Source organism: Camellia sinensis, chromosome 12, assembly GCF_055761805.1.
Source record: "Camellia sinensis isolate YWXY chromosome 12, ASM5576180v1, whole genome shotgun sequence".
NCBI lineage: Eukaryota > Viridiplantae > Streptophyta > Magnoliopsida > Ericales > Theaceae > Camellia > Camellia sinensis.
In genome coordinates, this window is record NC_138972.1 from 92,216,085 (window position 1) to 92,233,043 (window position 16,959).

Genomic DNA, 16,959 nt, shown 5'->3' on the forward strand with positions numbered 1-16,959 from the left:
AAAAGTGTAATTTAGCCACCTTTTCTTTTTAACCATTGCCAATTATCATTTTGTGCAATTCATATGGTAACAATTTCAAGATTCATATAGGTTTTTGTTCTTTTGATTAATCAGTTATCCCAAATATTAATTTGACAGTATTAATACTTTCAGACTTGGTACAACATCGTTAAATTTTATATTAAGGTATCTAATATTTATATATATTTTCCTTTTCTCCAATTCTTAATATCTCAGATGAACTGTCACGAACCAGTGCAGAAACAAAGCAATGTCCTTCCATTCTTTCCTTTCCTTTCTCATTAGATGCAAAATTTAAGCTGAGAAAATTCATATCTATGTTCCTCTATAGAAAATTATTAGCCCTTTTCTTGCCTTCAATTCTCTCTCTCTCTCTCTCTCCACAATGAGAGACATGGCATCCTGTTTTAGTGAATATGCAATACAAGTATCAGATGCTTCATGTTCTAGCCACTCAATTACAAACCATTCTTGTATCTCTCCCAATCCCATACCTTCAATCCAAAACTCAATCACATCTCTCTACAAAATCTTTCTCTCCACTCAAAAAAACTTTTTGATCACAGCCACTTGGTCCAAGAACACCACAACCAATCAAGGCCTAACCATAAACTTTGGAGAAGAAAACAACAACCACCCATCATCATTCAAACTCAACACAAATTCCAAACTTCTCAGGAAGAAGAAAAAGGGACACAAATATATCGAATTCGACAATTCCAAGTTTGAAATCTTCTGGGATTTCTCAGCAGCCAAGTACAGCACCAATGGGCCTGAACCAATTGATGGGTACTATGTTTTACTCATAATTGATTCAGAACTAGGCCTAGTTCTTGGAACAACCATCTCGGACGAAGCTGTCATGAAAAGACTCAAATCCGGGACTAAATTAGCCAAATCTTCATTAATATCACGTCGCGAACACTTCTCTGGCAATACCCTTTATTCCACTAAGGCTCGGTTCAGCGATTCTGGGGATGCACACGACATTCTGATACGTTGCAGCGGCGAAAATGAGGGGCTAAAGAGTCCTGTTTTATCAGTTTGTGTTGATAAAAAGCCGGTGATTCGTGTGAAGAGGCTGCAATGGAATTTTAGAGGAAACCAGACCATATTTGTTGACGGGTTGCTAATTGATCTGATGTGGGATGTTCATGATTGGTTTTTTAATAACCCGGCTTCTTCTGGGTTCGCGGTGTTCATGTTCAGGACGAGGAGAGGGATGGAGAGTAGGTTGTGGTTGTTGGAGGAGAAATTGGTGCAGAAAGAGCAAGAAAAGCTTGAATTCTCTCTCTTGATCTACGCCTGTAAGACCCCATGAACATACTTTTGATCACTGTTTGATTTTGGTTCTTTTTCTTCATTTTATGAAATTTTTAGTGCAGATTTTATTTTTCACTTTCCAAGATGGGACTCTTCTGGCATATTGTGACAATTGTGCCTGCAATCAAATTTGCAGAATAGACATATTGATCAATAAAATCATGCCTACTTGACAATAGAACACCGACATTTGTATGGTTTGATATTATTTTTTTTGTTGCAAAATTTTAGATTTTTTTTTTTTTAAATTTAAATGAGAGTAATTTGAAGATAACTCAAATGAAACTTCTGGGATTTTGGAAGAGTACAGTGGAGATTTGTTGCGATATTTGCCTTTGGTAAAGATTCCAAGAAAGATCACTTTAGGCCTTTAAGAGGACAAAATGAAGTTATAGTCCATATATATGTAACTATCATTTTCTCTGTATTTGTATGTATGTATGATGTAATGTAGAGATTTTCAAAATATTTATGTGTGTAATTAGAATACAGAAAATCACCCACCCAAAAAAGAGGTTAAATATTGAAAGCAGGGGAAGAGGACTATATGATTTTGTTAGTACTTAACAGTAGTAGTAGTTGTGTTTTAACTAAATTTGGGAAGACATTGTAGAATGATCCTGTCAAAATTTTCAGATGTCATTCCCATATTAAAAAAGTGATAATGTGCGCAAGACTGTTATTAGAGCGATATCTGAAAAAAGAGCAATTATTACATGATATTAAGGGTATTATCAGGTGGTGTCTTTTTCCATTATAATTGATTTAAACAATAATGTCCATCAACATGAACACGTAGTGTTTGTGATTGATGGAATGTAACACACGATATTGCTTCATGATATTTTATTTGCACCTAATAATTTTTTTTACAATTACCTTCCTCATATTGATGTGAATGAACAGTCTCCAACATTTGCACATGGTAATTAAAACTTTGTCTTTTAAGAAATCAATGGTTGTCTGAGAACTTGCATTGTAACCAACTCATCTGTACTGTACGCAGATTCAGAGTTCACAAGTACAATTTGATTAAATTCTCTACCAACTTGCATGTTGAGGCATGAAGTACTCTCTCACCTAGTTGGGGACCCTCAATCCAACATTAATAGTGATGTAGCAAAAACATTAGCATCATTTCAACATTAACACTAGTTCACCTAAAATCAATTGATATTATGAAAGATTTCAGGTTTGTACTTAAATTTCTGTTCATGAACGGTCAATTCACCGTTGAAGTTCATCTAAAATTAATTGGTGTTGAGGAGAATTTCAATTTATATCTAAACTTGTAATTATGATGATCAATCTACTATCAACACCTAGTTCGTAGAGCTTACAAGAATGGATTGCTTGGCCCCATAACCTAACAAACACGATGGCTGTGAAAGGTACCGACAATTTGACTAGTGTGTGTTGGTGAGGATAGTAATTTTTTAACTTTTTGTTAATTATATCAGAATCATTGAATTTGTCATTTTTACCTAATAAGCACAATAAACTTGTATTTTCATATGCTTTCCACTTTAGATTTATCACGAATTTTTTCTTTATTTTTCTTAATTTTGTAATTAAAATTTGGATTATTCATAACCTTTGCTATTAGAAGCTTTTGGATAAGAAAGGCTTTTCTTTTTTATTTTATGATAATAATAAATAAATAAATAAGTCTTTGATAAGGAAATTTTGTTTTTTATTGGGCATTTCGGATAAGGAGTGTTCTTTTAAGCTTTTACCATCCAGAGCCTTAGGCAGGGATTTTTTTTTATTTTTCTATTAGGAGCCTTTAGACAATAAATGTTTCTTTTGAGGCCATTGGAGGAGAAATATTTATTTTCTCTTTTTATTTGAGGAAAAAAAAATTATTAGGTTTTAGACAAGGTTTTTTAATTTTTTTTTTCTAAGTGGTTAGAAGGTAATTTAAAAATTCTAGACCCTTAAAAAAAATTGATCTATCGATGAGTGGGGTGTCATTGGAGATAGAAAAATTTTAAGCTACCATCTAATATATGCCCATTGAAGAACTAACCTTTAATAATTCAGGACCACCTTATTATTATTATTTTTATCATATAATTAATTAATTAAACTTGAGTGGTTTCAATATAGGAATGAATGAGGTGTTCTTCATCTGGTAAGTCCTGTTTATATTCCCTGCTTTTTACGTCAAAGGCCCGATTATTAATAGTTTTTTCTCAATTGGTCCCCCAATTTTCTGCTTATTTCCCGAGGAAGACCTCTTATATCAATTATTACTAGTTGTTTCCTGTCTTTTTATTCTTCTTCTTCTCATTTTTTATTTGTGGTTTATAGTTTTTACTGTATTTCACTTTGACGTCTATAATTTCAGTTTTGTCAATTTAAATGTTACATTTTTATTTGGAAAAATTATTTATAAGTCCTATTAGGAAGACTTATGATACATATAATCCTAAAAATTTATGTTCTCATAAGTGCTGTGTGAAATTTGTTGACACATTCACCCTCAATATTAGTTGTTAATATCATAAATAATGGTAAAACCATATATAGGAATTGAATGCTACCATAGATTAAGACTGCGAAACGTAACATGACACTTACAGAAACGTAACGTAACGTGACCATATCAGATGGGACATTACATAAACGTAACGTGACACCGTAACGTGACACCTACATAAACGTAACGTAACGTGTCACGTTCCGTTTCGCAAACTTACTAGGCTTTTAATTTTTTAAATTGAATGTGAAAATGTTACTTGTTCGTGTATTTTGAAATTCACATTCACATTCATATAGATATGATCTATAGTAACATTCAATTTTCTATATAGGAAATTGAATGTTACCATAGATTAAGTTTGCGAAACGTAACGTGACATCTACATAAATGTAATGTAACGTGATCATATTGTTCGTGTATTTCTATATAGATATGATCTATAGTAACATTCAATTTCCTATATAGAAAATTGAATGTTACCATAAATTAAGTTTGCGAAACGTAAAGTGACATTTACATAAATGTAATGTAACGTGATCATATCATATGGGACATTACATGAACGCAACGTGACGTGACACCTACATAAACGTAACGTAACGTGATACTTGCATAAACGTAGCGTAACGTGTCACGTTATGTTTCGCAAATAGGATCTTGTGGAATACATTCTTATCTAAATAGGACTTGAGACTCTATAAGAAATTACACAAGACTTAACATAGCATAAGTGTCTGAAATAGGATTTATAAATAAGTCTCCATTCTTATTTTTCTTTCAATATGGTCATTTTGTCTAATATTTCTGTTGTGTTTGTGTGAGAGATTTGAGAAGAGATTTAGAAAAAAAAAAAAAAAAAAAAAAAGAGAAAATGTGTTTGAAATTATGTGAAATGTAGATATATTTTATTCATATTTTACCTATCGTTTTCATTTTCCTTTCCAAATCTCCTAACTAAACATAACATTTGGGTACCATACTCAAAAAGAAATCCTAAATGGTAGATTTGGATATGATTGGTTATGATTAAAATCAAGTCCAAAAATAAGATAGTTTCCCCAACCCAAAAGTAGTTTTTACTTATGGAAAAGCTAATCATACTTATCACATCATGTGACTTTACTTAGACCATCTCCAATGGTTCATCAAAGTTGACATTAAATTTAAAATTTGATGAAAAAGTTACTGTTTGATACTCCAACGGTTGCACCAAATCGATATCAAAATGAGATTTCACTAAACAATTCATCAAACTGATAACAGAATACTGATTTCATCAAAACACTGTTTGTGACCATTGGGGGAGACCAACCGGTCAACCAGCCGGTTGCCCGGCCGGTTGACCAACCGGTCGACCACCAAAAGGTTCAAATAGTTCCAAGAAAAGGTTCAAACAGTAAAAATATATATATATATATATATATATATTTTTTGCCTTACCGGTCGACCAGCCGGTTGACCACTAAAAAGTTCAAAAAGTTCAAAAAAAAAAAAAATTCAAAAAAAAAAATTCGCCTAACCGGTCGACCAACCGGTTGTCCCGGCACAAATTTGATGAAAGTTCACCGTTGGAGCGAGTGATATCAGATTTGGTAAAATGGGTCATTTTTTACTCAGATTTGATGAAAAAAGAAATGCACCGTTGGAGATGCTCTTACCAGCTAAATTGAACTTGCTTATCCCACAAGGTGAACTTCTATTCATTATTGAATTTTTTTTTTTTTTTTGGATAACTGGTTGTTCGAGTCGAAAATTGACCAAAATTATTATTACTGGAATTACTCTTAGGGATATTTTGAAAAGTTAGTTAAAAATTGACTTTTTGACTTTTTAACTTTTTGTGTAAAAAAACTGGCTTTTTATGACTTTTTTGTAATTTTTTTTGTATAAAAAAGCTAAAAAGTTAAAAAAATGAGCTTTTTTAGCTTGTTCCTAAAACACCACTTATTTACCACACAAAATGTGAGCCTACTTACCAATTTTTGAGGGCATGATATACAAAACAAAAACAAATAGAGGTACAAACTAAATTATCAATTATTTTATCAACTCCTTACATGTGAGTTTTTTGTAAAATAGTTGGTAATTTAATTTGTAACTGTGACAAAGCTCCTAACTGATAACAATAGAGAGAGTACATTAAAATGGAAATGAAAGTGGAAATAAAAATGATGAAATTAAAATTATGGGGATAAGAGTGAAATTTTACTAAAACTATAAAGACCAATAATTGAATTTATCCCTTTTTTTAAGAGTTGACCTGTTGGCATCTCTCTTGCATGTTTCTTCTCCATTAGTGGTCATCAATTTTTTTATTTTATTTTTTTGGGTTAAAAGTCTTCAAAGGCCTCCAAGTTTGATTCTAAAATAACTTTTTTAAAACTTTGCCTAACTTAATTCTGCGTCTACACATTTTCTACCAAAAGTTAGTGTTTTGTGTGTTAAAAGTTGAATATCCAAGTTAGGGTGACTGACTCACCGTATATTTGGGATTCAATTCAATTAAGCTGACCAAAGCACAAAGATTGAGTTTGTCATCAACCTAATTAACCAACCAGCTGTCTACTTTTTTTTCCAAGTCCTCAAAAATACTTATTACAATGATTAATTCTTCCTTTGTTCTTGTTCTAAAATCGTATTGCTTGATGATCTCATAAATCATAAACTTAACTCGATAATTATTCAGTAGTTTAAAATATTGTATCACTAATAATGTTCTTAAGTAATTACACAGTGAAAATTTTATAGATAGAACTATGGTGACCCATCTTTGTTGGGTAATTTATGAAAATTTATCGGACATTTATACGCAAGTTCTAATTTATGAACTTATACTCCATAATTAAGATTTTTCAGACCTTTAAGTCTCATTAAATTTTTAATAGTCGGAATTGCCCTTCAAGCAATGATTGTTCATCATTTATGTTTATCTATAAATGAATATGATAATTTGATATTTGTTTTGATTTTCACAACTTTAAAATATCAACTTTCAAATGGAAAAAACTTTTTACAAAACATTATGTGCAAAAAAAAAAAAACTACATTTTAATTTTTTTTTTTTTTGAAAGAGAATTATTTTTTTGTGCAAAACTAAAAATTTTGTGTTGATGTAAGCCGAAAGATACCACATTGAGGCCGCTTAAGTTACATTTATAGTTTTTGAATTTTGTTTATTTGGTGGAGATGATGTGTTTTGTGTACTTGAACAGATTTGGCAAGTAACACGCAAATTTAAGCAAAAAGTGACGCAGAAGCAGATTCTCCGTGCAAGTAGTAAAAATTCCCGACCTGCCACCTCACTGCATAGGTTTTTTCCAAAATCAGTAAATTTATCTTTATTTATAATTGCTAGTTTATTCGCTTTGTTTAATTTAATTATTATTAGGTTATGAACAACCATCTTTTTCATCAAAATTAATTTAGAAATTTAACAATTAAATTAATTTAATTTTCCGTTTGTCTCTGTGGATCGATACCTGAATTTACCGTTATTCTAAGAAATTTAGTATAATTTAGTGTTTATTTATGGTGTGTGAAATGACCCATCATGAGCCTATAAAGAACCATGATGATGGCATATTAGTGTGCAAAACTAAAAAATAAACTTTAAAAACAAAAAAATTGAAAATGTTCTTAGTTTTAAAACTAGAAAAAAACTGTTAATGTTTTTGATTTAATTAGATAGTTAAATCAAATCAATAAGTAGAAGGGTAAAAATGTTTAATCTCATACTCTTTTTTTTTTTTATCAATTAGTGAAACAATTATTTGGAACATTACTATGCTAAATTGATAAATGTTTTTAGTTATAAAAATTGAAAAAAACTGATAATATTCTCAATTTTACTAAATAAGACTTATTGGTCAAAATTTTTTAAATAGAATCTGAGCTGCGTAACATTTATAAATAAGATTTTTAGATAATTAACTCAAAATTTATTAGGTAATTTAAAAATATCAGATGATATTATTTTTGTGATAGTCTAGACAAACAAAGACTTACAAAAATATGTTAAATTAGTCATATTTTATCTTTTCAACTGCCCAAGTATTTTTTGTACATCTTTGGTTAGAGCACTACGTTGACAATGACCTTGGTGAAATTGTTAAAACAATTTATAAATTATAACTTAACAGATTATAAATTATGATTTTAATCAGAAGTTATTGATTTGTTTGGTGTAACTGTTAGATTATAGAGCAGTGTTTGTTAATTCAATTAATTTTTATTTTTTGTTTGTCTAAATTTCTCATAAAAAAAAATAATAATTTATAGTCCATTTGGGTCTTTTTCTATTTAAAAATAAAAAATAAAAAAAACTAAGAGTATAACCATAAATTAACATGTCCACAGCAGAAGTTGATAACCAGAAGCAATGAGGGAGGAACTTCTCAGAATCAGTTTTTTTGAGTTAAAATAAGCTGTTAGAATCAGAAACTATTTGAAATAAATTTAACCAAGCAGTCCAAAATAACTTTTTCAAAGCTAAAAACCATAAGTTAGCTTTGAAAAGCTGAAACAAATATCCCCAATATGCATTACAAGTACTGTGTGTCCTCAAGTTATAGTACTTCAAGACTACTGAATACCTGTACAATTTCTTTTAATATGCCCTAGAATCCCTTATTTAAAATTTTATGTAAATAATATTATACGATATTTTAAGCCTATTTAAAGTATTTGAGTGTTTAAATTCAAATTTATATGAAAATGATGTTTTCATCTAACAAAGTAACCTTGAATTTCTTCAAAGCCAAAGCAGTACAATGACAAAAAATTGTTGCTATAAAAATTGAAGGAGGCGAGGGAGATTGATTTTTTTTTTTTTTTTTTTTTGCTTTTTGTTTTTTGCTTTTTTTGTGTTCGTTTTTGTCAAATGGGCTGTTAACATCAAACGACCAAGGATTGCAGAACAGTCCAAAAAATATATAAAAGAAAATTTGTTACTACTTGAATTAGTCATACTTATCTCTTGGGATGCATCGAATGAAATTGGATTGATATACAGAGAATTTAGTCATATGCTTGTTTTGCTCTTTGTGCATTCTTTACATTTGTAATCCTTTTAAATTGGACGATTATATGAACTAGATGGAATTGAACTTGTACGGGGAGGAAATAATTCTCCTCGTATAATCCTGTTGACCAAGTCCACGCTCCTCCGTACGACGTCGCTTTGTCACCTGAAAACACAAACGTGAGCTAGCCGGCGGGTGTGTGCCGGAAACCTCTCCGATGCCTAAGTCAGAAAACTTGACAAATAGACAAAGCTCTAAGTTCTCAGAAAGATTGTGTTCAATTACCTCCTCCAAGGTGATGCTTGTGAGCTTTTATAAGTTTCATATGGCACAATCCTAGTAGGACTTGTATTTCTCCATACAGAGTCCTCCTAGGATTCAATCTCTTAAGGATAATGCTTATCCTTTTACACCCTCCCCCACTGCTTAAACCAAGTGGGATGGTTTTCTTTACGGCCGAACTTCCTTTTGACCGAAATAAACCTTGGCTATACCGAGCCACAGAGGGCCGAACTATCCTTAGCTCGGTCCTCTCCTCCAACTCTTTACTTCGGCTGCCCTGTTCAACCTTGATGCGCTTAGATCAAACTTCCAAGTAACAAGTTCTGACCGACCTAACCATTGTAAGTCACGACCGGACTAACTCTGAGATCGGCCTAACTATGAGTTGCCTCCAGACCGGAGTAGTTTTACATCCATGAGCCGAAGTAACATTTACTTCTCCCAGCCGGAGTAACATTGCTCTCTGGGCCGGAGTATCCTTTACGGCCTTCTTACTTAGTCCTTCGCGTTTTGGGCCTCAAAGCCCAACTTGCAGCTCGGCCCAATTTTTCCCAAAAATTACCCTCTCAATTGCCCCTTAATTCCATCTGCATAGCATGATTGGGATTACCAGTCCACTTTTTCCAGCCGAGCTAAAAAATACTTTAGCCTCTCCAGCCGAGCTAAAAACTCTCGAGTTTTAAGCCGAGCTAATTTTACTCCTGGCCATGTTTTGTCCGGTCAAAAACGTCTCTTCAATCTTAATGTCTGTAACGCTTCCCATTCTTATGATACGTGGCATGTTTTGTTTGGCTAAGGACGGCTGTCACGCCGTCTTTCGTACTTCGTGAAATTTGAACAGTCCCGCCCAAATTTTGGGCTTTCTAACAAAATCAATCCCCGAGGCTAGGGTCCCTTCACTTTTGCCATTTCTCCCTCTTCTCTCTCTGTGTTCTTGCTGCTCGTGCTCTTTCTTTACTGCGACAGTCTTCATCTTCAGTCCTTCCTTATTTAATTCTGGTAAGCAAATCCATTTTCCCTTCATGTTTTTGCTTTTACATTCGTTTTGTGCAACTGTATATCTAGTTTTCGTATGCTTTTTGTGAACATTTTTCTCCTTCTATCTGCTTGGCTTTTGTACTTTTTTATGAAGAAACCAGTAGAACTCTTTGTATGTATGAACTATTTCGTAGAAAAATAGTCTTAGATCCAAAATCACCTAGCAACCGGACTAGGAAACTGTTTGTGTTATGTATGTGGATAGATTCAGAACGTAACCGAACTAGAACTTGTAGGAATATCAGTAGTTTCTTCTGACCCACTCTAGCCAAGATAAGTTCACCGAACAGGCTTGCTCATACCGAACTAGGTACTTCGGTCTATAACCGAGCTAAGATTTTAGGGCTAAGCCGGCTTTCTTAGTTCTCAAACCGAACTCAGAAAGCCGCCCCTAAGAGCTCAACCGAAGTAATTATACTGTAATCGTTTTAGGCCTTGGGACTAAACCAGCTTTCTTAGTTTTTTAGACCGAACTCAGAAAAGCTGCCCCTAGACGTTAAACCGGTCTAAACTGCTCAAAACCGAGCTAAGAAACCTTCTGATGAGCCAAGGTAGAACCAGCCAACTAAGCCGAAGTAGGATTTGTATATCTTGCTTATAATTTGTAGCGCGGTCCAACGATCTGTGCTTAACCCCCTTGCTTTCTACCTTGCAGACTTAGGTTGCCCAGGCACTCCTGCGTGTGCTAAACCGAGCTACTGAGCCAAAATTTTGTACCGAAATAACTTATCCGTAATTTATACAACAAATGGGTAAGTATAGATATTTAGTCGAAACCCCTGGTGGCATGGCCGAATTCAGGCAGGACTACCAGATTCCTGATGATGTCCAACTGGAGTTGGCCAAGAAAGATGCTACTCCCTGGGACAATGAAGGCTTCGTCCCTTTCACCCTTCAATCCATAATAGAGACCGGACTACGGTTTCCTGTTCAGCCGTTAATTTGCGAATTTCTTAGACAGACTAGGTTATGTCCCACCCAACTATCCACCAACACATATCGTATTATAATGGGGATAGCCGCATTAAACCATCAAACCGGACTAAATCTTGGCCTAGCCGAAATATTCCATCAGTATTCCATCGGTTCGAAGAATGCTGGGTGGGTCTACTACCTTAGAATTCGTCGCCGTCGAGAGAAGATAATTAAACATACTCCGGATAAAGATCTAAATGATGATGATTTCTTTTGGGTCTCTGGGAACTTTGAGGATTTTCAAGCTCAAATTCCTGGCCGACCTATAAATTGGAAAATGGGAGAGCCAGGTAATTTTACTTTGGTCTTCTGCTTCGTAAGTTATCTCGGTTGTTTAGTCTACTAGCCGAACTAACACTTCTCTTTTTTTTGCAGATTTTGCCCATCTCCATTCCCTGTATAGCTATCCTAACCTCGGAGTCTTGCGAGCCGCTTTTCGGGTTAAAGAAAGGGATTGGGCCAAGCTTCTAAATTTCGAACCGACCTACCGTTACAGCGGTCGACGGAAAGCAAAGGTGACTGACTTCCTTCTTGAAGAGGCACCGGAACCGGACCCAACTTTGCCCGAGATAAGACTTGTTCCATTAACCGCTGAGGAAGAAATGGCAAAGAAGAGCAGAGTCAGGGCCCTTCTAACTTCAACCACTAGAGCCGAAGTAACACCAACTACTGAGGTGCAGCCTGCCGTCGTGGCCCTTCCTTCACAACGGCCTTCTTCATCTCGCCCTTCAAAACGCGCCCGATCTACGTCAGCCGAACAACAACTAGTTGATGAAGTCGAAACCGTCCCCCAAAGTCCTCATGCTGCGTCCCAACCAGAGCAAACGGACCGAGCTCGATCTCCGAAGTGGGCTCCGCCTTTGATCTTCAATGACCGTAACATCAAAGCCACTGACTCGGTCGTGGCTGAAAAAGACCACCAACTGGCCTTTAATCTAGCCAAAAGTGTGTGCCTCCCCAAGGACATGGAGCACCACTTGAAGCAACTGAACACCGAAATGAAATCAATTCGGTCTGCTTCCAAGTCCATGATCTTGGTAAGTAGCTCTGTCTGTCTTTTCCTGTCTAAATTTTTCCTAACTTTTACTTCGGCTGAGATGAGATTTTTGTTTTGCCAGGCCTTGCAAAAGAACAATGTCACGTATAGGAAAGTTCAAGAACTCCGCAAAACCACAAGGCAGGCGATGGCGGAAGCCGAAGCAAAGTCGGCCGAACTACTACAAGCCGAAAAGAGAATGGCCGAGCTAGAAGCGGAGAACGGCCGTCTTGCCGATCTAGTCAATTCGGCAGAAGCGGAGAAGCAGAAAGCTGCCATCGTTATGAAGGACAAGTATTTGCGGGAGTTGTTGAAGCTTGAGAAGAGGAAGGACGCCGAAATAAGCGAACTAAAAGAGAACATGGAGGCGGTCGACAAGGGGAGGTACAAGCGAGGTTTCAAGGAGGCAGAAGTGGCCTACGTCAAGCAATGCGATGCCGCCAAGGAGCTCTTCTTCAAGTGCGGCTGGAGGGCGGCTGTGGAGAAGCTCGGTTATGATCAACAGACCGAGGTCTTCAACCCTCCAGAGTACTTTATACCGAAGTCCCTTGCGGGGTTTGCGGATGCCCTGCAGCAGCAATTCCTTGAGGGTTCAGATACTGACGAAGATTCTGCTTCTGAGGATACTCCGGTTGAAAACGTGGATCAGATAGATCGGCCGGAGTCTAGAGTTGAAGATCTGACTATTGAACAGCCAAATGACACTGTGGCTCCGGTCGATGCCACTATTGTGACTGAAGGAGTCCTGCCGCCAGAGACCGGTCTTCCTGCTGATACTGATGCGGCCTTTGATGCCGAGATAGATGAACTTTTCTCTTAAATTTGTACTCTTTTCTCTGTAACCGAACTAAGCCCCCTTGTAATGACTTCTTTTTGAATGAAAATTTTTACTTCTTTTATTCCAGTTGTTGTGTGTATGCTTGCGTTTGTAATGACTTCCTTTCACTCCAAGTGTTATTTCGGTTTTTGGTTGGTTAAACTATACTTACCAGCCAACCACTCCTTAGCCGACATAATTACTTCGGCTGAGGAGTATTAAGTGTTGGTTTATTCCAGCCAACCACTCTTCAGCCTTGCACTTACTTCGGCTGAAGAGTTACAGGTGTTGGTTTATTCCGGCCAACCACTCTTCAGCCTTGCACTTACTTCGGCTGAAGAGTTACAGGTGTTGGTTTATTCCAGTCAACCACTCTTCAGCCTTGCACTTACTTCGGCTGAAGAGTTACAGGTGTTGGTTTATTCCAGCCAACCACTCTTCAGCCTTGCACTTACTTCGGCTGAAGAGTAACAAGAGTTGATTTGTTCCAGCCAACCACTCTTCAGCCTAACACTTACTTCGGCTGAAGAGTTACAGGTGTTGGTTTATTCCAGCCAACCACTCTTCAGCCTTGCACTTACTTCGGCTGAAGAGTAACAAGAGTTGGTTTGTTCCAGCCAACCACTCTTCAGCCTTGCACTTACTTCGGCTGAAGAGTAACAAGAGTTGGTTTATTCCAGCCAACTATTTGAAGTTAGTTTTTCCAGCTAACTTATAGTATTTGGTTATTCCGACCAAATGTCCTGCAGCCTGGATCCTTATCCTGGGCTTAGGAAGGATGTTGGTTTAATCCAGCCAACCTCTGAGTTAGTTTTTCCAGCTAACTTGGAATAGAATGCTCGCAAAAAACTTAGTCTCGAAAGCCAACTTTTACAAAGAATTAATTTGTGCTAGAAAGAATTGCTCATTTTATTGAAGGAAGAAAAAATTACACATGTTTAAAAAAGAAAAGCTAAAAGTAAATAACTTGAGATTGGCCGTATTCCATGGCCTAGGGATTGCCTTGCCATCCTTGTCTTCTAGGTGGTATGCCCCTTTGCCGGCTAACCCAACCACCTTATAAGGACCTTCCCAATTTGGGCCTAACTTGCCGTCTCCTGGGACCAAGGTGTTTCCCATTACTTTGCGCAATACCCAATCGCCAATTTTGAATTGTCTTGGATGAACCTTTTTGCTGTATTTTTTGATTAATTCTCGTTGGTATGCGGCGATGTGGACCAACGCTCTTTCTCTTCTTTCTTCTGCAAGGTTGAGTTCTAAGGCTATGGCTTCTTCATTTAAGTCTGGATCAAAATTTTCGCTTCGAATTGTGGGGAGGCCAACTTCTAGTGGGATCACCGCTTCCATTCCATATGCTAAGGAGAATGGTGTTTCTCCTGTTGATCGTCGAGGTGTGGTGCGGTAGGCCCATAAAACATGAGGAAGTTCATCTGCCCACTTGCCTTTTGCCTTCTCTAGCCTTTTCTTAAGTCCATCCAAGACGACCTTATTTGATGCTTCTGCTTGCCCATTTGCTTGGGGATATGCCGGTGTGGAATTGTAGAACTCTATCTTGTACTCTTCACAAAAGCTTCTAAAGATCCTGCCGTCGAACTGAGTTCCATTGTCTGAGATCAGTGCTTTTGGTATGCCAAACCGAGTGATAATATTCTGCCAAACAAACTTCTTCACATCCTTCTCTTTGATTGACGCCAGTGCTTCTGCTTCCACCCATTTTGTGAAGTAGTCTGTTGCTGCGAGAAAGAATTTTCTGCCTCCGGGTGCTGTTGGAAGTGGTCCTACTATGTCTAAGCCCCACATTGCGAAAGGCCATGGGCTAGTTAAAGGTAGGAGTTCTCTTGCTGGTTGATGTATTTGGTGCGCGAATTTCTGGCATTTTTCACACTTCTTCACATATTTTTCTGAGTCTGCTTGCATATACGGCCACCAATATCCTTGCGAAATAGCCCTGTAGGCGAGCGACCTTCCCCCTTGATGACTTCCACATACCCCTTCATGTATTTCGAATAGGAAGGCTTCTACTTTGCTGGGATGAACGTACTTGAGGTAAGGCCCAGAGAATGACTTCTTGTATAATGCCAAAGATGGAGATAGCCAAAATCGCTGCGACTTTGCCCTTATTTTGTTGGCTTCTTTTTTCTCTGCTGGTAGGATGCCGTCTTTTAGGAACAGGATGATGGGATCCATCCATGAAGGGCCTAATTCAGTGCAATATACTTCTTCTGCTTCGGGGTCTTCTATACTTGGTCTTGGTAAGAAGTCGATGAGTAATGGATGAGGGATCGATGTATCTGTCATTGAGGCCAGGCCTGCTAGCTCGTCCGCTCGGCTGTTTTCCTCCCTGCCAATTTGTTCTATCCTTACCACATCAAACTTCTTGATCTCTGTTCTGACTAACTCTTGGTACTTGGCCATTCTGTCGTCCTTTGCTTCGTATTCGCCCGAAATTTGGTTTACTACCAGCAGAGAGTCACTGTATACCATTAGTTCGGCTGCTTTCATGAAGTGTGCTGATTTGAGTCCTGCGATAAGCGCCTCATACTCTGCTTCATTGTTGGATGCTGGGAAGCCAAGGTTGATTGCTTGCTCTATAACCAGGCCGTCTGGAGAGATGAGGACTATGCCAAGCCCTGCACCATGTCGGTTGGATGCTCCATCCACAAAGAGCTTCCACATCTCTCCAACAAATAGTTTCCAGCATGTGGAAGGGTCAGACGATGCCGTGGGGTCAAGGATGGTGTTTTCTTCAAAGTCCATATTGGCTGTCTGCCCTTCGTCCTCTGTTTGAACTGCTGGTGAGCCTTTGTTTGGCTCCTCCTTGTCGTCCTTAATGTGGTCTGCCTTTGTGCTTGATGGACTACTTTCCACTAGGGGTTGCGCTATTCCGGCGTCAACTTCCGTCTCTAGTTCGGTTGATGGACTACCTTTCACTAGGGGTTGCGTTATTCCGGCGTCAACTTCCGTCCCTAGTTCGGTTGAGTCAGTCAGGTCGACTGGACAGATATGATGACTTCCAGGAGTAAATTCCGCGACGAAGTCTGCCAAAGATTGGGCTTTTATTGCTGTCTTGGGTTGGAACTTGATGTCGAATTGTCCCAACTCTACTGCCCATTTCAAAATTCGCCCACTGAAGTTCGCCCTTTCAAACAGAGCTTTTAATGGAAAGGCTGTGAGGACGACTATGGTGTGGGCGTGAAAGTAATGCGCCAACTTTCTGGATGCCATCATTAACGCTAATGCTAGCTTCTCTAAGGGCAAGTACCTTGTTTCGGCTCCCAACAATGTCTTGCTTACATAAAAGATGGGCAGGTGTTGTATTCCTTCTGCACGAACCAACACTGCGCTAACTGCGTGCTGAGAAACTGCCAGGTATAAAAAGAGTTCTTCACCAGGAACTGGAGTTACAAGTAGTGGTGGGGAAGACATGTACTCCTTCAAGCTTTCCAGAGCTCGGTCGCATTCTTCATCCCACTCAAACTTGGCTTTTAAAGCTTGGAAGAATGGTCGTAGTCTGTCTGACGACCTGCTTATGAACCGGTTTAGCGCAGCCGCCATACCAGTGAGATGCTGCACTTCTTTGACTGAGTTTGGTCTCTCCAACTCCTGGATTGCTTTGATCTGAGAGGGGTCTGCTTCTATACCTCGGTTGGTCACCAGGAAGCCCAAGAATTTGCCAGATCCAACTCCGAATGCGCATTTGGATGCGTTGAGGCGCAACTTGTGTTTCTTCAGGATCTGGAACATCTCGCCCAAATCTTTCAGATGGTCATTCTTATCCTTGCTTTTGACCACCATGTCGTCGATGTAAGCCTCCATTGTTCTGCCTAACAATGGTTCAAACATCTTGGTGACCATCCTTTGGAATGTCGCCCCTGCGTTCTTTAGGCCAAAGGGCATGACCTTGTAGCAATATAACCCTCTTGGTGTTGTGAAGGATGTGACCTCCTGGTCTGGTTCATGC

The 16,959-nt window shown here is 37.6% G+C and overlaps 1 protein-coding gene across 1 annotated transcript; it reads left to right on the plus strand.

The window, feature by feature from the left end:
* Positions 1–62: 62 nt before the first annotated feature.
* On the plus strand, positions 63–1,522 carry LOC114287566 (uncharacterized). The gene has a single exon (XM_028230949.2). The coding sequence runs from the start codon at positions 407–409 to the stop codon at positions 1,340–1,342; it is 936 nt and encodes a 311-aa protein (XP_028086750.2). The 5' UTR covers positions 63–406; the 3' UTR covers positions 1,343–1,522.
* The last annotated feature ends 15,437 nt before the right edge of the window (positions 1,523–16,959 follow it).